Source organism: Toxoplasma gondii, chromosome Ia (genome assembly GCF_000006565.2).
Source record: "Toxoplasma gondii ME49 chromosome Ia, whole genome shotgun sequence".
NCBI classification, from domain to species: domain Eukaryota; phylum Apicomplexa; class Conoidasida; order Eucoccidiorida; family Sarcocystidae; genus Toxoplasma; species Toxoplasma gondii.
This window is the reverse complement of record NC_031467.1, coordinates 358686-384661: the sequence shown is the minus strand read 5'-3', so window position 1 is coordinate 384661 and position 25976 is coordinate 358686. Positions and strand designations below refer to the sequence as shown.

The following is a 25976-nucleotide window of genomic DNA, read 5'->3' as shown; positions in this document are numbered from 1 at the left end:
AGGAGCAGGCCGCCTCCAGCGACACGCCTCCCAGTGTCTCCGACGGAAGCGCCCTCATCTTGTAACCGTAAGGCGACACTACATGCATTTTTCTGCGTCTTGGAAAGTCCGTTCACTCCACCCATATGCACGAATCTCGCATCCAGCGCATAATTGTGGACTCTTAACCTGGTTCGCGTTTGCAAGACACACTATGTTTGCCGTCGTGCCGCATCCCTCGGGTAGTTCGAGAACTCGTACGGTGGCTCTGCATCTGCACACACTCCAGTTAGTTGTCTTCTTGTGGTTGTCGATTTACCCAGTACGTGCGTTAGTTACTCGTCACAGTTCCTCGATTATGCCTGAGAAGCGGAGACAGCTTGCATCTCAGCGATAGTTCTCGCTCTCTCATCGCGCACAGCGAGCAGCTGGGCAGCACGCTCCTTCGGCGAGGCATTCCTCTCTGCAAACTCCTGTCCATATCCTGTAACGATTCCGCGTTGCGGCCCTGGTAGATCCACCGCCTTGCCTCCTTCCACAGACTCTGTTCCCCGAGAAGGTTTGAAACCTTTTGCTCCAATGGTGCGCAAAAGGAGATCGGGACTCGAAATAGGCGAATTTGGGTAAGTGAGTTCAGAAGCAGCGGCGTCCAGTTTAAACGCCTGGAAGCCCCACCGGCGAGTCCCCAATTCCTCTGCAGTCCTTGTGGCCAGTCGCTGCAGCGGCGTGATGAGACAAACCTCGAACTGCTTCCACACAGCAGCTGTTTCTACCCACTGAGGCACATCGTACTGCCCCGCCCATGTTGTCTGCTTTTCTGCAGGGGTCTGGCGAACCATCGCTTTGAGTATCGATGGTAAACGGAGTTTCCGACGAAGGCCGCCTGCATGGGCATGCAGAACACCGGAGTCAACATGAACGAATGAAACCGCTTCCCAGTTGATACTATTTAGCAACAACCGATCGAATTAACGACCGTTTACGCATCCGTGTGAACACACCATACCGATGAGATTCTGCTTCCTCGTTCAAACGACTTCTCGGGTAAGTCACGAAGACGTCATCCCTGTCGCCAGCGACTGACCTTAGATATCTGGTAACATGCAGTCGCCTTCTTACAACGTTCAAGTTTTCTGTGAGAGACTGCTATTGCACTATAGGGTCGTACACTACCACACTACCATTCAACACCGAACATTCTTTTTCACCCGATTTCCGAATCCTCGTCTCTCAGCAACGGACATAGTGGTTCCCGAACTCGATCTCCCTTGGGTATTGAATGGAACCACAGTTCAACTCTGTGTGGCTTAACTCTGTCAATTAGCATTCGGTTTGCTGTTGCGTACCACGTGATGTAAAATTGCGATGCCCTGCTGCGAAATTAAAAAGCAAAATGTGCGCCCCGATTCCGCTCCATCACTTACCACGCGGATTTGAGTCAGGGTAGGCGACGAATCCGAAGCTGTCAAGCACAAGTCCTGGACCCGTCGACGTAGCAGATGGCGTTTCAACTCTCCACTGTGCAAGTCTCCCCATGTCTTGCAAGTGCGCGAGCAAGTTACGGCACGCGTCAAGATTGGCGAGGCACAGGCGACTTAGAACGCCGAGGAGAACCTGCTCGTAAGCTGGTTTTGTGATTTCCCCTCCCTGTCCTCGCATCTGACACATTTCCGCGGTCGTAGACGACGGTTCAGCTGGAATGAACGGTGAAACCCGAGCTACCGAATGCACTAAATACTCCAGCTCGGCTTGGCCGGCGGTGCACAGGTGAAGAAATTCGGGCTCATACACGCAGTAGAGACGCGAGGCTCGGGTCCACGCACTCCACGCCGTTTCAAGCGCCGCTTGGTAGGCTTGTCCAGCCTCGAACGTGGATCGCAAAACCTTTGCGAAGAGCTCAAACGTCTCCTCTTGTTGTGTGCGACACGTGACGGTCCGCAAACGCTGTCCAGTGGAGTCAGAGAGAGAAGAATTCACCGAGAAAGAATGCGCCGCCAAAAACGCCGCAGGCGGAACGTCCCCGAAGATCAACTGCTGCAGCCGCAAGTCCGCCATTAACTCGGTCCACTGCTCTGCTCTTGCCTCTGTTGCGGGAGGTCCAAGATTCCGCTGCTGACGAATCGTCTGAAGAGAGAACAGGGACAAAACACCCCACTGCCTTGCTCAAATTCGATTTTCCGAGCCCAAGACAAAAGCCTCAGCTCACCCGACTGCCAGGTTAAAAGCCTGCAGTCCAAAGTTGGGGGTCGGTCGCATCACGGCAAACCGAGAAGTCGTCTTGCTTCCCAGGAACTCGAATCATCATTTGCATGGATTCATGGTCTGGCTGTGTGTTTCTCTCTCTTAGCTTTTCATGCACCCGACACCCACACCTCTGTCTACTGACACATTGTCGTGTGTCTCGAGTCATTTGTAAGTCGTCACGTTTCCCTTGTTGTTGTACCTGCCACCGAGGAGTTCAAACACCAACGTGTTTCCTTGTCGGTTTCCAAGCTTGCGGTTACACGTTTTCTTTCTGGCCGCGCCCTATCAATCCATTCGAGTTGTCTGTGGCACCTACCGCGACAGCCAAGTTCGCCATATCTTTCTGGTCGATCAGGTTAAGAAACCTCGCATGCAAGGCGGCGCCGACCGCGGTTCGGTAGGTGACGATAGGGAGACCGAGGCCGTCGACACGCACGCGACCGTTTTGATCCAGAAGAGGACCTGAGAACGGAGATGATTCCTCAGGTGGCAGAAAACGGATCGACGGGCCATCGCCGGGCTCAGCTCTCTCGATGTGAGAACAGTTGAGGAAAATGAGAGGCGGGCTAGACTCGAGTTCGAGGATATTCGACATGTTGTCGCGCTTCCAGGAGAACCGGAGGGTGTTCAAGAGGTGACGAAGCCGGACGCCAACCTGCTGAGACAGCTGCCACGCGTAGTCCAGACGCACTTGCTCGCAACTCGCATCTCCCCACGAAGGCAAAGCGTCAGGCGGGAGACGAACAGCGTAGCGGACAGCTGCTCCCAGGGCTCCAGAAAATTCCCCTTGACGATTCACCGTGGATTTCGGAGACAGGTCAACAGCCTCGCTTACACCGTGCCTGAGAGCAAACAACGATCATCTCATCTTCATCAGATGCCAACGGGATACGGTATGTGATTTCACACGGATCCGATGTTATCCCGAGTATGTTTGCTTTATTCGCCCTCGAAAAGAAGCCCGAGCCGATTTATCTCTTCAAGAGCAGGCGCATCTCGTTTTCCGAACTGAGGCAAGACACGTCACATCTCGTAAACACTCCCAGCCGACAGCTAGATGGGTGGCAGTTCGAGAAAGCTGAGACGTCGACGAAGAGACCGACAACTCAAACGGAAACTCGAGTGAATCGACGTGACCAGCGACACTGTGAGGGCAAATGAAACACCACTCAGACACACATAAGAACACAACACGCAGAAAAAGGCACAGACGCTAGGAAGAGAAGGGCAGAGAGGAAACGGACGAGGACAGAGTGAGAGAGAAAACAGAAAACGAACGCAAGACACTGAAACACTGAAAGCACGAGTCGGTCGCGTGCATCACTTGTAAACAGACAGTATCTACCCTCAGTATGTGACGATTCCTCAAGTTGGTCTACTTATGGTCTCTGGGATTGCAGTGGCAGTGCTAGGTTGCCTTTCTGGAGCTGGTTGTGGCAGATTAAACAATTTGGCAAAGCTCAAAAACGACACTACTGCGTATGCTGGAGGCCTTTTCGGAGGTGAGGTGAAACACTGCTCTCTCTTTCATATTGTTAAATTGGATTCACAGGTGTATACGAGCATTTCTTTTGGATCGAACCGGCGAAAAACATACTTTGCAAGATTGAAGAGGATAACGTCACGCGGCAGCTCTTCGGCGTCGCGGAAGTCGGAGCTGCCAAACGTAGGAGGAAAGGCACCTTGTCTGGACCCGCCCGCGGTGGTAGCGTCGAAGACAATGTGCATGAAGCAGCTTAGAAACGACTTTTGTTGACGCATTCCTAGAACAATGCATGCCTCGAGGTCTCTGGGAGGCACCATAAGAAAAGACACGAAAAAAGGGCGATAAGAAGTGGTGTGACGAACCGGTTGGCCCGTGTCGAGCTACGTGTGTGTGCTTGTTTCATCAAGACTAAAGATGCTTGCCAGAATAGTAGTCTAACTAGGATAAAAATCTGTAGCCGGCTGTCTCACGTTTTAAAATATACGCTGGACATCACTAATTAAAAGCAAATAACATGGTGGCCATAAGAAATCGAACAAGCCAAATACAGTGACTCTGCGTATCTCGCAGTCACTTGTCGACGATCAGGCTCGACCTCGCAAGACTGTGCCTTGCCATCAAGCAGCTGAACGGATGAAACAAGCGCGGAAAACTGAAAGACATGAAGACAGGAGATACAGAATCCGGGGCGGCCTGCGCATGCAGATGCCATCACATAGAAACGCATCTGGAAAGACTGCCACCAGCAGGGATTTTATGAATAGGAGAACGAGTTGAGCAAACCACGGGAAAACGTTATATACATAATAGAGGCGCTGGCAATTGAAAAGGCATGTAGAAGAAGCGAAAACGACACGACATACGAATAACCTGGTCTATGGCCTTGATTGTAACTCATACGTTGGTCGACATACACCAGTACCATCTCGGAACAAATGGAGAGTGGGATTTAGCACACGAATACGCCAATAGACACTTGAAACCTGACGAGAATAGATACATCTCCAGAATCAAGGCCTTTTTAAAACTTCCATGGGGAAACTTTCGTTTCTTCTTACACGTCTTACCGTTCAAAAGTGTCGCCGGCGAACATGAATCTGGTAGCGGGTGTAAGGGGCAAGGAAGGATCTGCAGTGCCGTCGGCAGCTTGTCGCATGTAAATCTCAATACCATTCACTTTGTTCAATCCTCGACGACCTTTTCCTGCAGTCAATGACGCAGCTCCAGGAACAACAGCTATTCCCAAATTTGTATACCAGTTTGGTGGCGTTTTTGCTTTCCAATGATCCTCAACATCTTGCAGAAAAAAGAAGCTGGTTGCCCAAGTGTACTTTTTCAAGGCTTTCCTGAATAACTTTGTCGCGAAAGGCTACACAAAATGGTGGCCGCACTGACTAAACAGACGGAAGGAACTCGATAAGCACTCGTCGGTTAAATACGAACAGCAAGTAGACACCACGAAGTACTGAACTACCCGTGTCTCTTCCATTCTTTCATGCTATTTTTCCCTACCGCTCGACGAGCAGCACGCAAGGTGGGAAACAGGAGACTGCATGAAAACCCATACCTTCAACTTCCCGTCATGGGGCCGTGTTCAGGAATTCACCACTTTTTTCTCAGACAACACAGATGCTCGCGTGTTACCTCGAATCGCTGTGACGATTGGCTGCGGATTTTCCATCAGAAGGCTGTTTTCTGCCACGTAGAGACTTTTCGTCATCATGGCGGCTCCGTAGTCATACAGCCTAGCCATCTGGGTGTAGAGAGAGCGGGGTCTGAAGATGGGTCTGAGGAACTTCATAGACAAACGCGCAGTGAGCATGATGAGTGGGAGCACCCGACTCTGCTCGCGCGCTGGCGGTGAGTCCTGCCCTGCAGCCCTGATCAGCGAGGCAGAAGAAGAATCGGTCGCACCAGAAGTCGTCGACGTCGTAGGGGAAGCGGGAGGCGTTCCATGCAACACCTCTTCCTGCTTTCCAGGCCTACGAGTCAGCAGATAGTAAAGCGGACCCATGCCAGGGTACCCCGTCTTCATGCTGTACATCGTATCCGCGCCACCGATGTAGACGGGAGGGTGTCTAATTTTCCACCCTCCCGACGCGATCAGCGTGTCATCGACATCTGTCGCGAGAACAACGCTGTTTTCGGAAAGCTGTCCAGACGCTCGAAGATCGAAAGGGCGATCCATTGCCGGCAGATCTTGGAGCAAAGAGAACAGGTAGGGACCGTAGGAACGCGGAAGATGCAGGTGCGTCAAAGCGTCCATTCGCCACGCCGCCGGCCTCTGTGCTTGACGAATCGAAGCTGCAGAAAAACGGAGGCACTGTGGCACTGTGCAGGTGTCGAGGCAGCCCTAAAAAGCGAATGTGTAGAGAGGAAAGACACCAGACCGAAGCAGCAGACAAAACGATAGCGTGAAGCTGTGTCTGTGTTGGACCGAAACTGCAGAGGAGAAGTCGAGAAAGAAGAGAAATCGAGCAAAGCAAGATTTCACAGAGAAGAAAGCACACACCAGAAAAGACGCGCATGTGCGAGCAACTGAAAGTGGCCTTGAGGGAGAAATTGCGGCAGGAAGGAATCCGAGAAATTCCTGTGCAATGCCATCTGAAGAACGGAGAAGAGTGGTGGGGGACACGGGCGAGTGACACTACGAGACGGAAGAGAACCGGAGACAGTTTCGTTTTTACGAGAGGAACTGAAAAGTGCGAATCGAAGGATACATATCCTGGACAACAGCGAGGACGCTCTTGAATGTTGCTTAAACTTACGCCAGGTGAATTAAGCCAAGCTTAACTCCTGGATTCGGTCGAGAAGGATCCCGTTCACCAGATCCAGGTTCCATAGACATACACAGAGCGAAAGAAACATGCTTATGCTTGCGCGTGGAGTTCTTGCGTGTCTCCTAGTACCGAATAAGCCGAGAACAACGCAAAAACAAGAAGCCCCTGAAACTTTTCCAGAGAAAGACACACGAGATTTTGAAAACGACACAACCTTCACTTACCGGGGATAACACTCGTAGGTGGCTGTTCAACACTCACGCAAGCCTCTGAACAGACAGAGAGCGAAAGCAAGAAGATACGACATCTGAGAGGAATATCAAATGTGGATCGATCGAAAAAGAGAGCACCTCTTGCTCATCATGTGTCAAAATGAAGCCGACTATCAGGATCATCTGGGATCGTTCTTGGCATAACTAACAAAACGCCATGGTTATCACGATGAAACATGTAAACACAGAGTCCATGGATAACATCAAGTTTCGAAAGAAAAAGGAAACAGAAGGCAATTTGAGTTTTCCATGGCCAACAGTGAACGTTTCAAGTCTCACAGAGCACCTGTAAATCATGTCAAGAAACAAATACGTCACAAGAGCACTCGATGTCAACATCAAAAGACGAGAGGTCCCGCTCCGCATTTCTCACGGGCGTCCCCAGATGCCTCAGCTGGTCGCTGGATCGGTCGTCGAAAGAGGCGAAGAACTCTGCGTTTGACGCTTCTGAAAACTCCTCGAATGCCGCGCCAAAATCGTCCTGTGGTTCGCCCTGAGGAAAATCAAAGACGCGGGTGCGCAAGAAGGTAAACGCCGTCGACGCTGGCGTCTCAAGCGAGTATCAACTTTGGTGCCCAGAAATGCCCTGTGCGCGTCAAGGAGCAGACGGGGTGGACTACCCTCTACCCATTTCTCAGAGAGAGAAAGTCTAACGGAGTAGATGTAGTGCACATGCAAAGAAGGAGGGGCGTCTGTGTGCCTCTCCATTCGAGGATTCATTCCACTGGCTTCGCTTTGTGCACCAGGTCAGAGACAGCCACGCGAACAGCATCTGCCACCTTACCCCGAAGAATTGAACTGGTTAGGAAACGTGGGGCAGCTGGAGATCACGGCACATCTCAGACAGGCGCTTGTCATGCAAGGATTGGTCTCTCTCGACATTTCAAGCCTCTCAAACTCTGTACCCTTTCCTTTGATTCCTCCTCGCGCAAACCCTGTTTTCTTGAATTCGCGTTTCTTACTGGCCATGACGAAGTCGACGAAGGCATTGCGCTCTTCAGCATCTCTCGCAAAACTGCACGAAATGTAGAGCTTGGGGCGCTCCAAGAGGCCGTCGTCTGGCGGCATCAGTGAACTGGAGTCTCCTCGTGTGCTCGCGGATCTGGGCGCCGGCAGGGGCTCATTGTAGGCGATCTCGACAACTGTGTCTTGCACCAGAGCTTCCAGCTCCGCCTTGGTGCGTGCTGTCGACCTCCGGAGATAGCGCGCAAGTTCACCTGGAAACAGAGTGAGCGACAGGACCGTGCAAACGATGAGGTCCGGTCCTCTGTCGGCGTCGGTGGAAGAGGCATGGCGCTGAAGAGCTGTGCGCCGGGGGAGACGCTCCGCAGAGAGGGGCGAGAGAAAAGCGAGTTAACGAAATGCACGGCCCACTGTTTCTCTCGCAAGCGAGATGGAAAGAACCGCACCAGGTGAGAAGGCGAACAACGCGAAAACAAAGAAGATGACAGCAAGAGAAGAAGCCGCCTCAAAACCAGCGCAAGAGGCAGCTACAGAGAGCAGGGTTCAGCCACGAAGGAAAAACGCAGAGAGGGAAGTGCTGTCATGAATCCAACTGACAACAGACTCGAGAGGAGAACTGCGAGGCCGTTTGAACGTCGACGCCGTTTTTTGGTGAGGAGCAACGTCTTTCTCAAGCGACTGAACTGAAAAGCTCGAAGAAGGTAGCTCGAGAGCACGGCGACCAGAATGCAAGACTTGAAAAAAAGAAAATTCCAGACCTCTGGAAAACCAATGCCAGCGTCACTGTCCTCACATCTTCCTCAAATTCACGACTTACGTTTCGCCACTGCACAGTGGTATTCTTGTGCGAACTTGGTTCGCACCATGCGACTCTCTAAGAGGGCAAGAGGCAGCTCTGCTTCCGTGGCGCCCTGCAATAACAAAAGAAGGGCGACGCACGAAAACATCCCTGACTTTCTTCCCAGTGAAACGTTTTCTCTGATAGGGAACACAGAGAGAAAACAGGGGAAAAGAAGTTTCTCTTTCTCTGCAAAACGTTTTGTAGACCGGACACGAAAGAGTCAAGCAGCACAATAAACACTTCCGTCTGTTTCCCAGTGATAGACGTCTCTCACAGAGACTCAGTGTATCCTCTACCGGTTGGAAGCAATACAGAGATGAGCGAAAGATATATGACAACAAGTTAGTTCTATCCACAGCACCCTTCCGCGAGAAGAAAGCGAAAACGACAGAAGGAAGTTGGACGCGGGCTTGTTTGTCCCTCGTTGCGTTCTGCGAGGTCAAAGCGCCTCATTCACGCATGAAGAGATATCCTCGGATCGCGAAACACAACTCGCAATCTCTGTTCCGCCGCGGGAGAATGAGCAAATATGAGATCGCCTTAGTTCTCCGGAAAACGACTTTCGAACCACACGTTTAGATTGGTCCAAATAAGTTGCCATCTCCTCCGTCCCCAAGCCGCTGCTCAAGTTGTCAACTCAGATTTGAGTTCTACTGTGTCAACGCAGCGCGATCGAGGCGAACAGTGTTGTTCGCGTCTACCCTGTAGTCCCCCGTGTATAATAGAACAGGAAAGAGACGATCAGGGTACGGAAACGCAAGTAAGGAGGTGAATAATGTGAAGCTGGAAACAGTTCCCTTCCTGCGACAGGGCCAGCCGGGGTAACGCTCGGAGCTAGGACAAGACCTGTCGGCGCGACGCCAAGTTAAGACCAGGTTTCAATATAGCAAAAGTAACTAGGGTAGCCTGGAATCCTTCTGTTGAGCGTATAGTCGGAGTGTGTCTCGGGCACCGGCCATCGTGCGAGGAAACGCAGACGCGTCAGTTGAACACAGGAGCAACCGAAAGCCACTTGGTTTCCCTAGGCGCTGGAAATTTACCTCGAGATCGGCACCCAAGACCTTGATTTGCTCGAGGACGCTCGCGGCAGCTGCGAAAGGAGCTAGCGCGTTTGAACTCGAGGAAGCAATTAGCTCGAACGCACGACGAAGAGACGTGCGAGAGAGAGACAAAGATCCGGACGTTAACCCGGTCGGATCCGCAAAGGCCGCCCACATGCCTGGACCCAATGATGGACACGCTCCGACGTGGACAACCCGGCCAATCGGCAGGTAGGACATCTTCACCTTTTTCGATTCTGATCGAAGCACAGAGGGTGGCGAAGAGAAGAAACCAGCGGCGAAAACGAGTGCAGAAGGAGACTGGCAAGAGAGGAATAAAGATTCCAGAGGCAAGAGGACGACGCAGGCGGTGGCAGGTGGAGACGGAGACTTGAGACAACCGATCAGGCGTAGAGACAGCAACTAGAGAGAAGGATAGGAGAAGGTGAAAACCGAGGAATACAGAGAACTTAGGCACGCAGTCGGGAAGGTGGAGAAGAGTGGAAGGATATTGACGCAGTTAAAACCGACACAGGGAACGAGCGCGACACTGGAGGTGCGCCGACTGGAGCGCAGAAGCAAACACAACAGAGTCGACCAAGTGCAAAAGTGAGAATGCGAAAAGAAGGAATTCGGGAAGAAGAACGAGTTGAAGCGACACTGGTAAAAAACGAATGTCTTATCGAAGAACTTACTGGAAGAACTTGCGACTATCCTGCTGAGATTTGCGCCATCGCCCATTCGAAAGGATTCGCTGATGCTTCGGGCAGCCGCTTCTGCCGGACTCCGTCCTAAAAAGAGAAAAAAATACCGATGACATACATGCCCAGAGACCACATCCTGCGATGCGTTTACACACGGCTCTAGAGACCGGGAGTTGCAGCTGCAAGCTTGTTTCCGCACATAGAGACCTCACTCGAACACGAAAAAATGCGACTTCGTAGTGAGTCTGTCTCCCGTGTTGAAGTTGCTCTTTAGGTTTCCATGTCAAAGAGTAAAACCACAGGGAAACGGCTAAGTAGGCATCTGTTTCTACTTGTTTTAGAGTCTCATCATGCAAACGGTCACATGAGAAAATTGTTGAATCACTTGGGCCTGTAAAACAGACTTCCGTCTTTTGACGCTTTCGTTTCTCGTGAACAAAGCGAGTGCTGAGCAACTCTGTGGGTGAAGAAGGCATCAGTCACTGCTTTGTACAGGTACAAGCGACTCCTGAACGTACAGCTGGAAGGGTTGCACTCGCCTCTTGCAATGCACAGGCATATGCTTCGCATGGAACTCTCAAATATCTATCGAGAAACAGTCTCCAGTCCTTCGCACATCTCGTCTCGCCATATCTTTCCGAGGACAAGGAGCTGTGTGATCGGCACACTACAGCGAGGCACTAGACCGACCCTGCAAAAACTAAATGTGTCTTGGTTGCTTCTATCTTAGCATTATCGGCCACACATAGACGCATGCATATATATATATATATATATATATATACCTAGAGAGATACATGCCTTCATATACAGCTTACTAACACGCGTCTTTATATTCAGCCATGTGGTCTCAGTGGTACACCGGGGCATCCGACAGAACTCGCGATGTGTGCGTCTCTTTTCGTCTGTTGAAATAAAGTGCATTCATCACATCCTGCTGCTTGAGTCTGCTGCTCCACAAACTTTGCCTCCCCCCTGCCCGGAGCCGGAGCGTGTTCTTACCGCCAGTGAGTGTGGTGAGGAAGAAGAGTTTCGGCGCCCTCCCCTTTCTGTCGCTGAAGTCGAAGTACTTCTCAGAAGTCTCGGCGGCAGATGGCGGAGCCGCGAATTCCCGATCTTCTGGAAGAGATGCTTCCTTCGCCCATTCCGCAGCCCAGCGACCGACGAGGGCTAGAAGGGCCGCTCGCAGCGCAACTGGCAAAGGGGCGAGAAACTTCTGAATGAACTGTCGAGACACTGCGGCGAGTCTTCGCATGCCCGAGTGATATGCAGCCACATCGGAGAGAGGATTCACTGCCAGATCTTTTTCGATCCGCCGCCACCAGGCAGAAGGGTCCCATGGTGTCCCGGACGTCATGGTCAGGAAGTCCACTGAAAACGAGTGGAAAAAACAGGCAGCGAATGGAGTGTGTCAGGAAGCTGTACGGCGACGAGAAGCGCGGATTGGGTGCTGAGAGATGTGAGAGTCAGCAGGAGTTACGAGATTCTCACAGACATGAGAGTTCATCTGGACTGCAACGGACTTCATGAGATGTAGGTACGGTACAGGAGTTCTGAGATACAGACAATGGAGGTTTCTGTCAAGTTCGCTGCCCATAGAGTTGTCGAGTTCCGTACACCTGCAGGTGCAAGGTACATTAGATCGTCGACGACGATTGCAGCACAGTGCCTCGTTCGACCGTGTCGCCGCGGAAACACTCTCCACTTACAGACTTGAATTTGAATGCCAGCGAGAAGGTGGAAGGAGACCGGCGTGTCGCGCAGGTCTTTGCCGGAAAGCCAGCTGGCGACTTGGTACCTTCTCTTCTGTCCTTCGCCACTCATGAGGCCCTGGGCTTTCGCCCACGAGCAGAAATTCATTTCCAGTTCATCGAAGAGGGCGAGGACGCTCCGCGCGTGGAAGGCGCCAGGCATGGGTCTGGCTGCGGCGTCTGAGGCTTGGCTGCCACGTAGGTTTTCAGAGACGAAAACCTCCGAGTAGAAGGCGTTCAGGAGGTCCACAAATTCTTGTGCGACAGAAAGAACTGCCTGCGCGTCGGTCTGGTCCGCACTCCCATTCTTGAACTGCGACCAGTCTGGGACCGAAGAGAAAAGCAGGCGAGAGAGAGAAGTCTCCGTCTCCGAAGGGAGCAGCGGAGAGTACCCTAGACGCCCAGACTCGGGGTCGTCTGCCAGAGACCCTTGAAAGAAGGCTTCCCACGTGCGACGTCGAGAAATGGCGTCTACTGAGGCACAACGAGAAAAGAACGCGAGGGAAACCGGGACATCTCCAGCAGGCGAAAAGGCGGACGGGGCGGGAGAAGAGACAGGTAAGGTGGACGCCAGAGTGACAGCGAACGGGGGGAAAGAGACGAAAAAGGCGGCAGCCTCGCCCGTGAAGACGAGCGCAGGAAATCTAGGACTACAACAAAGCGCCGTTAAAATGGCGAAGCGTAAGGGAGTTCAAAGTCTGAATGCTCATCTCTCAGAGAGATCCTTGGGGGTCCTTTGTTGAATGTAGTACAGCAAAAAAGCGTTTGTTTTGCCACGAGAAGAACTAGTCCAACTGTTGGAGAAACCGCTTTTGCAGTGGTGTAAAACTGGTTAAGCATCGAGGCAGAGGACTTCAGAGTCTCTCCAGACTCTCTGACGGAAAGTCAGAGGCAGCAAACGAGAAGTGTGGTGCAGCTTACGAAACCACTACAGATACTTCGACCCCGAAATGAAACACGCAAAAACGGAAGCGGCGGCGGCAAGAGGAGTTTTTGTGCGACAGATCTGAGCAAGAAGCCAAGAAGGAGGTCCACACCGTCCAAGGACTACTCACATCCACCTGTGCATATTGGTACTTGTTCATTCGTCTCAGACGCTGACTTCCAGGTCGCCACATAATCCGATTTCGTGGTTCTCTGCATGCTGTCTTGGGTCGCGGCCGAAGAAGAAACTCACCTTCAGCCTCACAGTTGGCGGCGCAGTTCAATTCGAATGAGTCCTGAGGACTCACACGGACATGTCGGGCCTGAACAGGAGAGGCGCGCGCGAGCGAGACAGTCGCAAGTTCAGAAAGAGGAGTGGCCATCTCTGACACACGAATCTCTAGCTGGATACGATTCATTTTCGTCTCCTTATGCCCACTCGCCTTCCGAAACAGAGACGAGGTTCGACCGCCACTTGGGAATCGAGCCAGCAGCAGCCCCCTTTCGAGTACGTTCCGAAGCAGAAACGATTCACTTCACGACCCGGAGCCTCTGCTTTCTCAAGGAAGAGAAGAGAAACACACGTTCCCTCAGGAGCGGTTTGACCACTGCGGAGGGTCGGGTGCTCGAGGATTTATGTAAACCTGAGTCATTCGAAGACTTGACAGCTGTGGAGGCGTCAGGGCTTAGGCTGTCTGCGTACGTTGGTGGTAGAGACGAAATACAACGGGAAAATGACGTCTTGATTCTTCGCGTCGATACAGTCGAAGTACTGATTTCTCTTCTGATTTAGGAAGAACGGACCACAGACGCCGAACTCGCCAACCAACACGGTCTCCACCAGGGCCTGCATTTGAATTTGGAGGTCGTCAAGCACTTCGGGGAGCGTGCGACCGACGGCGAATCCTTCAAGAAAAGACAGCAGCGACACGCGACACAAACGGCTTCGCATGTTCAGGGCCTGTTCGGAGGTCCGGAGTAGGTCCCCCGACGTCCGAGGAAGACGCCTGCGGATAGGCAGACTCCTCGTCGAGATCCCCGAACGTCATGTCTAGCAGCCCCGAACTCCAGGGCGGCACCCCCCTCATACCTTTGAGGTTTTTGCGACTGCAGGTTTCCCATCCTCTCTTGGAAATGCCGAAAGAGACCGGACCGTCCTTGGGCTTCTTCTTATATGGCGGAGGCGCCATCCACCACGGCAGACCAGAGCCTGAGCCACAAGCAGAGGAAGGGGAGGAGAAACGACGAACAAGTCGACTACTGAGACGCGGCGGGGAAGTGTGTTTGCAGGAAACGAACTGGAAGATTGAAAATGCCACTTTCTGAGACAAACGAAAAGGAACGGAGTTCGTAATGAAAACGGTGGCGAATTCGACAGGCGACGCACGTGACCTCGTACCCTTGCATCGACCTTGCTACCGCTCTTCACCCTCGTCCTATGTCTCTTTCTCTCTCTCCTCCACTTCACCTTCCGCCTCTCATGTCTTTCGCTTCCTCTCCGCAGTCGTTTCTCTCCCTCCGTACACTTCTTTCTTTCTCTCTTTTTCTATCGTTGCGTAGTCTTCACGACGTTGTTTGAAAGAGAAACACAGGCTCTCTTCGAGAGCTACCCGTTTTTCGTGCAGCAAGTAGAATTCGAAGACCCGAAATGCGCCCACGACTTTGAGGGTGTCTGTACACTTCAGCGTTCCACCAGACAACAGAGAAATGCAGGGAGTGATGGACAACATGAAAGAGGCCAACCACCACAGCGTCCACTCACAATCGCGCCGGTGTCTCCTGTACCAAAGCCACTTGCCGAGGCACTGAGTAGGAAGAGGACGAAGAACGCACTCTACACTTTGACCCGGATATACACTTTCGATGTCCAGATAACCGCCACTTTCAGTCGGTCCCAGACTCACCAGTTCTCGCTTCAACAAAGTCCTTTGTCAAAACTTCAATCACACGATAGATCCGTGGATACGGGAGCCGCCAGCGACCTAAAACAAGAGCAATGACGAAAGGAAGGCCACAGGACACTCTCGACGTGTGGGTGGACTCGGTGCGTCCCACATAGTTTCAGAGGTTCTTCCAGTGGTTATGAAAGGACAACAAGTGTCGTCATGCGCTGGGCGCGAAGAAACGGAGGTGGAAAGGAGAAGCTCACACAGGGGCGTGATGCCCACACACCGCTTTTGAGGTGTATCCACGCGCTGCAGGGGGACCTATAATTCCTTGACGTGCAACGGACATTGCATGTCAGAAGCAACACTCGTGAGGTTAGTTCAGATTTCGTCTAAACGCTCCACTGATAGAGCTGTTTCTTTGGAATACATAGGGTATTCTGACTAGACACCCGGCATCAGTAGAAGTAACGAAATTCAGAAACAGCGTTAGAGCCCTAGCGTTAAAACCTCATCGGACATCCTGGCAACTTGTTTGTGTGAATCTATGCTCGAGAAAAGAATACGCGTTCCCAGGAACTAAGCCATCCGTCTATCCACGTACGGCGCCTAGAACCTCAACGATGTGAAGACCCCTGATTGCCGCAGGCCATTCGAATCCAGCACTTGTTTGTTATTTTCTGCAGGGGTATTTTCACGGTTCCCACTCAAGCAAGTCCTTGTCGGTGGTTATGGCAATGCATTAATGGTGACGCTTCGCGAGTCAGCTAAACGCGGTTTCTGGACTTGGATTCGTCTACTGATGCCAAGTTCCTTGTTAGAATGCCCTCGAGACTCCAAAGAAGGAGTTCCATCACTCTAGCTAAAAGCTTTGAAAGTGGAATCCTCCCAAGTTTCGACGGTCGAGGTGGCCGCTGCATTGCTACCTACTGGTGAATAAACGAGAGCGGATATCAACCGTAGACGGGGAGTTGATTGGAAGAAAGCTCAGTCCCGATCTATCATCAGGTTTCACAAGTTATATGATTATTTCTTTTAGGTGAGACTTTCCGAGCACCTCTGAAGCTCACAAACGCTTCACTGTGAAACAAATATTGAATGAAACCAGTGAGACGAGAGGAGTCAACACTCCTTCGCCCTCGCGGAGGCTGTACTTCACAAGTCTTATAACTAGCCACATAGATATCTGACCATATACATATCTTAGTGCCTGTAGCAGTGGCAAAAAGAAAATTGGGAATCTGCAAACAGATTTGAGCTTGAATGAAAAGTCGAATCCGTGTAACAATCAAACTAAGGACTCACCCTTTTGGAGCAACTCAGTGATTTTCGTTCTTGCCTCCTCCGGGGAAACCGGACCTAACGAGCAACGAGAGGCACACAGGACAAATGCAGAAACAAATGTTTCACGTGTTCCGCATGTGACATCGGGACACTCGAGTCACTTGAAATGTATTTTGGCTTCCAACAAAGAGGATTGGAAGTGGTCAGACACCCGACACCTGTACGAAAAAGAGTTCCCATCTCGATTTTACCATGCTGTCCTTCTCTCTGTAGAGTTCCAGATATTAACAAATGTACATGCGAGCATAGTTTGATTTCCTCCGTGGGCGGTTGAGTCCGGAAATGGATCGTGCGCAACTGTGGAATGGGAGGTAGCATATAAAAGACAAAGTGCAGCTCAATAGACAGGCGTGTGAAAGGGTGTGTGAAACGTCGAATTAAAGCGCCTATGTTCTCCTTTGTACATGGTTATTCTGCTGCATGTTTCTGATTGAAAGGCTCCATGGAGCTACGCACAGAGCAGCATGTGTTCCCTGTCGAACTGGATATTCATCATCTGGTGGACGAAGGAACATGTCTCACCTAAGTAGCATCACACACCAGAGGCGCTTCTGAGAGCTCCTCTGGAATGCGAGTCTGTAAACCCTGAAAATGCCCTAATCAAGTATTGCCCTTTTATGTGGTGGTGGCAACTTCTCTTTTCACGTGAATCGTGTGCATGCTTCTGCGAGAGAAAACTATTACTCAGATACTACTAGGTTCACTACCATCATACAGGGAGTGGAATTTGCCTTCAGTCACATCCTTCTTCCGCTGTATCCTGAGAGCATGAGGTGTAAGATACTCCAGAGCGAGCCCCTCCAAATCAGCGTCACTTAGACACTTACTTGCAGAATCTCCCGACAACCTTGCGATGGTGGATTCGTAGCTAAATAGAAGCTCGGAGAGACCTGAGAGGTCGCTGTCCAGAGTGAGGACTTGCCCCCGAGGGTCGCTGAGCACCGCCGCGACATTTTCTGAGAGGCAAGGAAAAGAAAAAAGCTCTGCTCGACGTTTAGCCCGGCATTAACTCTTCCCACGAACAGCGTTATCGCCTCACTCCACGCCGAGATACTTTCGGCTACGAGTGAAGACGCCTTTCCACGTGCCTGGTTGGAGAAGGGACAACCCGGGGCGATGCTGACAGACAGCGAATGTGTTTCAAACGAAAAAGGTGCAAGTCCCAGAGTGCAGTGTCCTGTATGGAACCAAAAATACGCGGTGGCGTCCAGTGTATGTTCATCTGAGTAGTTGAACTTCCCGACTCACTAGTGAACTCGGAATGACTTGCCGTCTCCGTCTGCGTCGCACCTGTTGACAAACGAAACCCCGACAGAAGTCGAGAAGAGCAAGCTCACGGATCGAATGACACGTGACCCACGCCCTTCAAGAACAGCCAAATGTCTCGATGAAACAACTTCATTCACACGACTGCGCAGGTTTTAGTCTCTTGGGAAATGAGGGTTAAGTCTTTTGCATCCGTGGCACCTCAAGCAGACGTGGAAAAACAGCGTTTCGTAACGGCCATACACGGTCTAGCCATGATATCTGCGTCCTCAGACAGCAGACTTTCCACAGAGGGTGGGGTCGATTTTTTGTGAAGAACTTCAGGCAATTAAGGAAGTACGCATGTCTCACCGAGAGCTTCAACGGCAAAACCGATCGCGGCAGAAAAGCAAAGAAAAGCTGAGAAAAGTGGACACAACCACCTCGGGGTCGCTGCCGCGGCAACGCAGGCCCGACTAACAGGGCGTTTCGGTGTCATCCTGAGAAAGCAAAGAAAACAATCTACAAGACGTTCCGTGATCATACATCGTCGGAAACAAAGATATCAACGGAATCCAGCTGGATATCAGACTCATCAAAGAAAGGACATCCTTGATATGTATACATATATTTGTATATGTATATATATATATATATATATGCGATTTTGACAGTCACATTCGTATTCGGTTTTCATGCCTGTACTGAGAGACCGAAGCGAGAGTCAAAAGTTGTGATCTCTGGCACAGAGAGTTCCCAATAAAGCTGTGATTTGCGCCTAACGCTCGAACGGGGGTACGACTATTTGAATGGTAATGAGGTAACAAGGGGAAACAATGCATCTTTTTCTGAGAAATGTGTGCACAAAAAGTTCACTCCCACTCGTGAACAAGTGTACCAGTCTTGCATGGTTCAGATACGAAGAGGCATGTCCAGAAAACTCAGAGCGTTCCGTCAGGCCTCTGCTCCTGCGTTCTCGATTTCGACTCCGATGACAAGCTGCGCCGCGCAGAATTCGAAACGTGCAACGCGAGTGACATCCGTAACAGTTTAGAAAACAAGATCGCTGTAGAAACCGAGAGTGTGCGATAAACTTGGATTTTGAGCACATGTACTCTGGCGGTGTTCCGCGGAGTGCTTTCTCAACTTTCTCTTCAATCAGAGATTTCTTTAAAGCGTTTTTTTGAGAGTGTGGGAAGTTCAAGCTCTCAAAAAGAACGCACTTGTGCCTGCATGATCCTTTCATCAATCATTGGATCATACACCCCGAATGCAAGCAACACAACAGGTCCTGAAAACATCTGCCAGGAACCTGGCAAGCGCTGCTGGATTTACTTGGGTGACAAGAGACGTCACAGTTACAGGTGAAACTCGAGCTCCAGACTGAGATCGACAGCAAAGAAGCTGTTTTTCCAAGTTTCATCTCGGGGCTCACCTTAAATCTCAGATTCTTGGACGGGTACTGAGTATCTACAGCCCTACAAGAGAGTCCCTCAGCAGAGAGCGGTATCTGCACCTGCTCTCGCGTTTTTTGCTTGGAAAAATCATTCAAAGTCAGCCGGAAAATCTTGTCTCTTGTCGCTGCGAGGACGCGAACGAGCCACACGCGACCTGCATGAGAGTCGCCCACGGGAGCGGCCGCACGAACTCGGCAGCAGGAAGAGAGAAGGAAAACGTCGGGTTTTGCGACTTCCGCAGGAAACGGCAGGCACGCGAAACGCTACCCTTTAGCGACTCGCGAACAACGGTGTGGCTGTGTCGTGGAACTTGAGGCTCTTCTTCCAGACGAGGAGCGTAGACGGGGAGCGCCCCAGAAGCCACGGCGGCCTCTTGCACTCAAAACGAGAGTCCGCGAGCACAGGGATCCCCGAGAGTCCCCCTTTGGTTTGAAGACAAAATCAATTCTCACAACGGACCGCTTTTTCAGCAGCCAAGATCGTCTTTGGGGTTCCAAACTGGAGAAAGACCTACCAGTTCGCCGCCTTGACCCTGGGGGCCTGCGACATCGCCTCGCAGGAGTTGAATTCAACAAGTCCCGCAATTCTCGCCGGCAAATGTCGTTTACGAGTACCGAAAACGTTAGGTCACGCAATGCATCAAGCCCGAGGCAAGACAACACAAAGCCGTCGCCAAGAAGAGAAGTGGACACACGAGGCGGGTCTCAACGACTCTACCCTGTTGGCTGCCGCGACTGTTGCGTGTAGACAGAGGCCGCGGTCTCCCGGTGTACAGTCAGAAACGCAGCGACACCGGCACCGGAAAAGAGTTCGGCAGTGGGTGGGGTCCAGCGAAGCAACAGCACGGAATTTTTCCCGCCAGAAAATTAACTTACAAGTAGCAGGTCAAAAGGCCGAACATCGTGCAAAAGACTCCGCAGCTCGTCGAGTTCCTCAGCCGCGCCCGTGCCACGGCAAGCTGCCCGGCAAGACACGCTTTGCAAGCTCATTGTTGAGGACGTTCTCGAGTCCTCAAGCAGCGAGGCCGTGGGTGAGCGTGACTGGGAGCAGACGAGACATGCAGAAAAGCATATTCTGCTGTTGAGAGATGAAGGGACGTGGGTCCACAAGAAGAAATTGTCGTGGAGGTCGCTTCTCGCGAGACTCAGATTTTTGCAACTGAAACATGAGGGTTCTAGACAATACACAGAAAGAAAGCCGTGTCGTAGTGGGGGGGCCGAGTGCGCGGCTTGTCCCCAAAAGCTCGATGTGAATGGGCAGAACAAAGTACTGGGCGCTTGTCTGTTTCTTAACAGGAATGCGAAAGGGTTTAAAACGAGAAGATGTATGTGTTCCGCTTTTCTGCCGGACTAAATTCTGAGAGGATGAAAAGGCGCTTCCCAGGAAACACTAGAGGAAAAACTAACGGAGCCGAAGGGGCAGGTGTACTACACCGGAGAAAATGCACGTGTGGTGACCGTCAAGGGTGTAGATATCAACTAAATAGCGGGACTCCCAAGGAAGTTTCCCCGTAGCAAATTCCAGACCTTCTTCGATTGTCTGGACTAGTTCACATCTATCTGCTTCGAGGGGGTAACATAACATCCTACTTCTTCAAATACGTTTAGTAATTTGTTCTAATCCAGCACCACCAGAAGCCTGTTGCCCCTGGAGTAGCTGTCATCCGTGAGGCAGCAGCCCTACCACTAACATTTCTCGAATCGCTGAGACTAACTTACGTCCTAGTTTGAGGTATTGCTACCGCGAAAGAGTCTCACTAACTCTTAGAGAAGTCATGATGCTGGCGCACTTAGCAATTCTGGGACCACCAGGGATGTCATATGTGAATCGCCTAGTCCCGCACAAAGCTCATGATGGACTGCCGAAGGTCATCCCCACTTTCTGTCGGAACTCACCTCCCATGGCACCACAGTGCATTCTCAGAGCGGTCTCCGTGGTAGGAGACATTTCAAGGATCCCCGACATTATCAAATAGACGGAAGCACTGCGGAGTAGCTGGCCTGCTACGTAGCTGACGCGACTCAAAACCCTTCTGGGTGTGGCACAACGTACCTTTAAAAGTCGCCTGTATCTGAATATTTCGCCCGATTTACTTGCCACACAACGGGCCCTCATCCCAAATCCTCGATGAGGGTTTCAACAAAACTAAGTGGAGGAAGGAACTGTTGCTTCATCCCGACCGAGCATGAAATCGTTCGTGGCTCTCACTTCTCGATACATGTTTCAAAGCCGACACGGACTTGGGTAGTCCCTTACCTGATGCTGGAGGTCTGTATAGAATACACCAATCAAATTCTTGTGGGTTCGGCACTTGTTTGACACCTGGATGCCCGCTGTTTACGCCTGGTCGGCAAAGCCTTGCGTTTGCGCATTTCGGTTTTCCAAAGTTTCATTTCCCACCAGTGGAAGAGAGTGCACACAAGCGTGTGCATGGGCGGAGTGGCATATCGCTCGCAGGACAGTCTCCCGGTCAGCCTTGAGGTCGCTGAGGTGGCGTGACAGAACGATTTTCCATTAAGCGACGGACAGCGGTTCTGTGGGTGCATCGTCCCAGACGAGAGTTCATGCAGCGCTTGTATTCTAGCTGGCGCGTACGATGCGAGTTTTGAAGAACGCCGTCCCTTCAAGGAGCTAGGGACAGGTGAAGATGATAATTCTGGTGGGAGCAAAACCGACTGAACTTCTATCCGGTGCGAACCGATAAAAACTGGTCCCGAGCAACAAAATATGAAGACCGTCAGCAGTTCATGACTCGAAACAAAGCCATTGCATTGAGTCCTTAGTTGGGAATTTAGTATAATCCACTTGACAATTATATGTGGAGTGCTATTCCACGAGCAACATCCACCCCATACGCTATAGGTTAGCTGCGACTTATACCTTTTTACCGGACTGATTCTATACAGGTTCTATGCTTCTAGAAACCCAGCAGTGTGATAATACCGGTTCCAAGCACGCACGCCTCTGGGAAGTGCGTGCCATCGCCACGCGTGCTTAGCTGGTTACAAAGCCTCGACAAGCTTTTACCTTGGAAAAAATCTCAGGTTTTTTGGGGGTATTCGCCGTCCAAAGCGAAAGTGTCACGACCCTCTTTCCGCAGACGTCCCGTGCCCAAACTGTCTGTTTGATGCACTGCGATGTCTTTTCTTTGAGCACAATTTCCCCGGCAAGCCAATGCCCGACCAGATGCTGACGCCGCGCTGCATTGACTCAGACTTTTGTGGAGCAAAAACAGTGAACGCAATGCTTTCATTCGCCGTCTCTATATAACCGCTTACCACGAGTCGGAAGGAAACTAAATGGCGAAAAAAGAGTGGCGTACTTCCATGAGTCAGACTAAAAGAGAGGACAGCAACGCGAGACGCCAATGGTGGTTGATGCACGCGGGTGCATCCCACCGACTCACTTCAGCGATGAGAGATCACAGAATGTTCCCCCTTCACTACACCAGTTAAGCCCTACGACCTTCCGCAGCAAGAGCCTGTAAATACTCCTGCGTCAGAGGGGACATTACCCCCACTTCGATCGGTCCCGAGCTAACACGCCATGACGTGTGCTCTCATGTAGGAGTGCAATACCAAACCACTGCATGAAATGACCAAGCGCAACACGAAGAGACACATCACCGTGACAACCGAGGTGTGAGTCAGTCTTAAAGAAGACGGAATGGCTGACCCGCAATATGTTTATTCTTGATCGGGGTGCCTGAGACCGCGGTCCTAGGGTGCCTAAAGTAAGCGCTGCACACTGAGAATCGGAAAAAACCGACACCTTCGCAAAAGTACAGACACGTCGTTTCACCCATCCTGATTGCAGGCTCGTTTTCAGAAGCCATGAATCGTGAGAAGAAGAGCTCACGAAGGAACGCTCGATGGGGGTTTAGAAGCGTGTTTCTGAGGGCGCCGTTGCTCTCCCACCTCACCACAAGAGACTCGTCCGGTCGCGAGAAGACGCGCTTGCCAGCAAAAGGAGATCATCGCCCGACGAACCAGCGCTGCTTACAAATGTTGGATCGCCCTCATCATCTCCGATATAGAAGGTCTCCGGTTCTCTACAGCTGGACGTCTCTCGCGCAGGTTCTCCCTCACACGTGTCGGTTCTGAAAGCGTCGCCTTCGGGGAGATTTGCGCAGAGCAGGCCCTCATTTTTTGGGAGAGTGGACGTACACTCAGAAGCAACGAAATCCACAGAGAGTCCCATGGGTTCGTCAGTCTGTTGCTCTCGGTCACAGGTATGCCGTTTTCCATGGTGAGCTGTCTCTGGAGTGGCGTGTTTTTCAGCCCTTTCCTGCTCAGCTTCGGAGTCATGATCCATAATCTTCAGTGCTTTTTTCGCCTGCCTTGAAGCTCCTTCCTCGATGGGCTTCTGTATGTCGACTTGCACCGACTTCTCTTCCCTCGATGCCTCGCGTGTCTGCACATGTGAAGGACTTGGGGTTGTTATTGCTTCTTTTTGAGAGGTCGAGACTAGGTAGCCGACCGTATGACTCAAGAATCCAAACGTGAGGAGAGCCGTCGCAGTTACCCCCAGAATCAGCATGTACATACACTGGGAGCGCAGATCCGGCGGCAGGTGTCTCTGGGGGTGCAGCTGAAGCACAGAGGTGTGTTGAGTCCCCCCTTTCTCAAACTCCAGCTCAAGGTCCGCCCTCCAGTCAAGTTTTGCCTCTCGGGAAACTCCAAAATCTGCATTTAGACCATCCACCGCGTCACAGCCGCCGTGATACAGAAGGTAAATCTGTTGTTCCTGAAGCAGCAGAAAGCAGAGGAGGCCCCACGCGACTAGCGGGTTTCCTCCCAGGCGAAGCAGAAAGCGACACAGTCCAACGCCAGTCGACCAGACCCGCTTCAGCCACTGACCCCTTGGAGTGTACGTACACCTCCCGCGGCCGGCTGTCCCGTCCATTGATGAGGCAGTCATCGTACCGGAACTGGGTTCCGCAGCACTGCCTGTCTTCGGCGGTTGCCGAATGCCTTTTCTCTCTCGCGTTCTTCGCGACGGTCCCTCAGTTTTTCCTAGAGTGAACGAAGCACTCGCACCTTTTGAATGGGAGACGTCCACGGAGTCAGGCACTTTGTCGGAGCCGGGATCCGTTTTTGCTCCGTGCGAGTGCACCGCGACGGCTGATACGGTCGAGGAGACGCGAGACAGAACAGGCAAAGACGTGACAGAAGAGGAAGTGGTGGACGCGATCTCGCCTGAAGTTGAGCACTGAGAACCTGGTGTCGCTCCCGCCAGGCCCGTTTTGTTTCCTTTTCCGCCTCTCTTTCTGTTAGAGCGACGCCGAGAACTTTGCCACCTCGGGGATCCGTCAGCGCCAGCGGCAGGTTGAAGAGATGAGGCGCCGAGCTCTTCTTCAACTGCCCGACTGGACGCCTCCTCATTCTTTTCAAACGAACGGGCGGAAAACTCCGCAGAACACGACGTATCTGACGTAGCAAACTGACCGGAGTCGACCTTGCATCTGTGCAATGACGTACCCATGGTCGAGTCTAGGTTTTCTGATGGTCTGTGTTAAGAGGTTCCTGTAGCGGAAGATTCCCTGCAAAAGCAGCAGGATAGTCCGGGTTCGGGTGAAACAACAGAAGGCAATGGAAGGAGAGTGACAGGGGAAAAAAGGGATAACGCCCCGTGTTTGAGAAAACATGGGCTGTAGAGAAGAGGTATCGGCCACTGAGACTAGTTGTACGCTACACAGATATCGAGAATGTTTCGTTGCACACGCGTGTCTGTTTTGCCGTGAATCTGACCACGAAAGGAAGCTGTCTCGGAGCCATGAATCAGAATCTGGACACACAACCGCCCCGCAAACACGACAGCGGTTGAAAACCTCGCCATTTTCGATCAGCACGGGAAAATGGCGGGTCCTCTCCAGTACCGCGCGGGATCAAGTCGTGGAAGGAACGACCGACGGCAGCGGAAAAAGGGAAACAATTTGCTTCATGCGAAATCCAAACCAAAGAATATCGTGGACAAAGACTAGTGAGATTCACAGTTTTATGTCGGGGAAAAGAAGCCTTCAGAAAACATACGGAACAACTCCACGCGCACACACGGGCTCTGACCCGCTGGAAACTTGCACAGCGCCACTGGAGGCTCTAGAGAAGCTCGGCAAAAAAGCGTTTCCCCTTTTGAGTCCAAGATTTTTTGAGAAAATGTATCCAGAAGCCGTTTTTAAAAGTCCGCGGCTTCTCCACAAAGTTGCCCTTCCCTACTCAAGCTTGCCTGTTTGAAGTATCTGTGCGGCATTCAGCACACCGTTCGCCCGAACAGTCACGACTTTCTCTGCCGACAATACTGGGAATTTCGTTTAAAGTACCTTGTTTCTGCGTAAAAACAACGCCTAGAAAGATACTCAGATCCTTGGATTTCTTTGATGTGGTTAACACCGAATGTACCCATGCGGAAATTGCGTATCTTGTTCCGCGATTTGTGAATCAAGAGTGGGCGCACGATTTCGACTGTAAAGGCGACTCAACGGGCTTCCCTGAGAAACGAGTGTCGTCCTCGAGTTCGTCTTCGGAACACGGCGTTTTTCTATTCAAGTTTTCGAGCCCCGGATTTTTTCACTCTCCTGTAACAGAGCGTACGCAATTTCTTGTCCCAGTTCAGACAGAAAGGGAAGGAAACCGGGAGAAATCCCGTCCCCGTCCACCCGCGGCACTCGTAGACAAACGTAAGCAGCGTGCCAGTATGCGGGCTACAAGATTCCGTCTCGGCTGAAGCGGAAGAATTCAAATATCGAACAGAGACGTTAAATAGTGCCCAGGATAGTGAATATTCCTTTAGCTGTGAGATCCAGACGAGACCCAGGTTGTCATAGGAGAAAGTCCAGAACATACATCACGTGTGGTTCTGAGATAGACTTCGACCGCGTACAATTCTCACAAAACCGGAGTGGTAGTGCTTTCAGCGCTGGCTTCGTCTGAATCCAGTGTACGATTGATAGAAACGTTTCTTTTAAGCGGCCTTCGTGGAAAGAGTTGTTTTTGCTGGTGTCTCTCGCGCCTCCGTGTCTACGTTGATAGTGCAAGGAAAGCACTACGCAATCCACTCATTT

General features: G+C 51.5%; 2 protein-coding genes across 2 annotated transcripts; both read right to left on the bottom strand.

Annotated features, from left to right (window-relative positions):
• Positions 1-141: 141 nt before the first annotated feature.
• TGME49_293500 (hypothetical protein) lies at positions 142-17958 on the bottom strand (the record flags this gene model as incomplete). The annotated part of the gene is made up of 22 exons (XM_018782194.1): positions 142-862; positions 1404-2103; positions 2540-3065; positions 3821-4012; positions 4777-4912; positions 5354-6013; positions 6714-6758; positions 7135-7254; positions 7724-7978; positions 8542-8635; positions 9606-9862; positions 10301-10396; positions 11312-11680; positions 12019-12534; positions 13238-13307; positions 13688-13890; positions 14075-14194; positions 14889-14966; positions 16176-16229; positions 17042-17170; positions 17463-17504; positions 17832-17958. 22 exons carry the CDS (start codon positions 17956-17958, stop codon positions 336-338), a joined length of 5316 nt encoding a protein of 1771 aa, XP_018638622.1. The 3' UTR covers positions 142-335.
• Positions 17959-21839: 3881 nt separating this feature from the next.
• Positions 21840-24896, bottom strand: TGME49_293490 (hypothetical protein). Its single transcript, XM_018782193.1, has one exon. It carries the CDS (start codon positions 24398-24400, stop codon positions 22835-22837), a length of 1566 nt encoding a protein of 521 aa, XP_018638623.1. The 5' UTR covers positions 24401-24896; the 3' UTR covers positions 21840-22834.
• Positions 24897-25976: the final 1080 nt, after the last annotated feature.

Bases quoted from the DNA above. Each gene is read 5' to 3' on its own strand.
- TGME49_293490 (XM_018782193.1), bottom strand. From the start codon at position 24,400: ATGGGTACGTCATTGCACAGATGCAAGGTCGACTCCGGTCAGTTTGCT.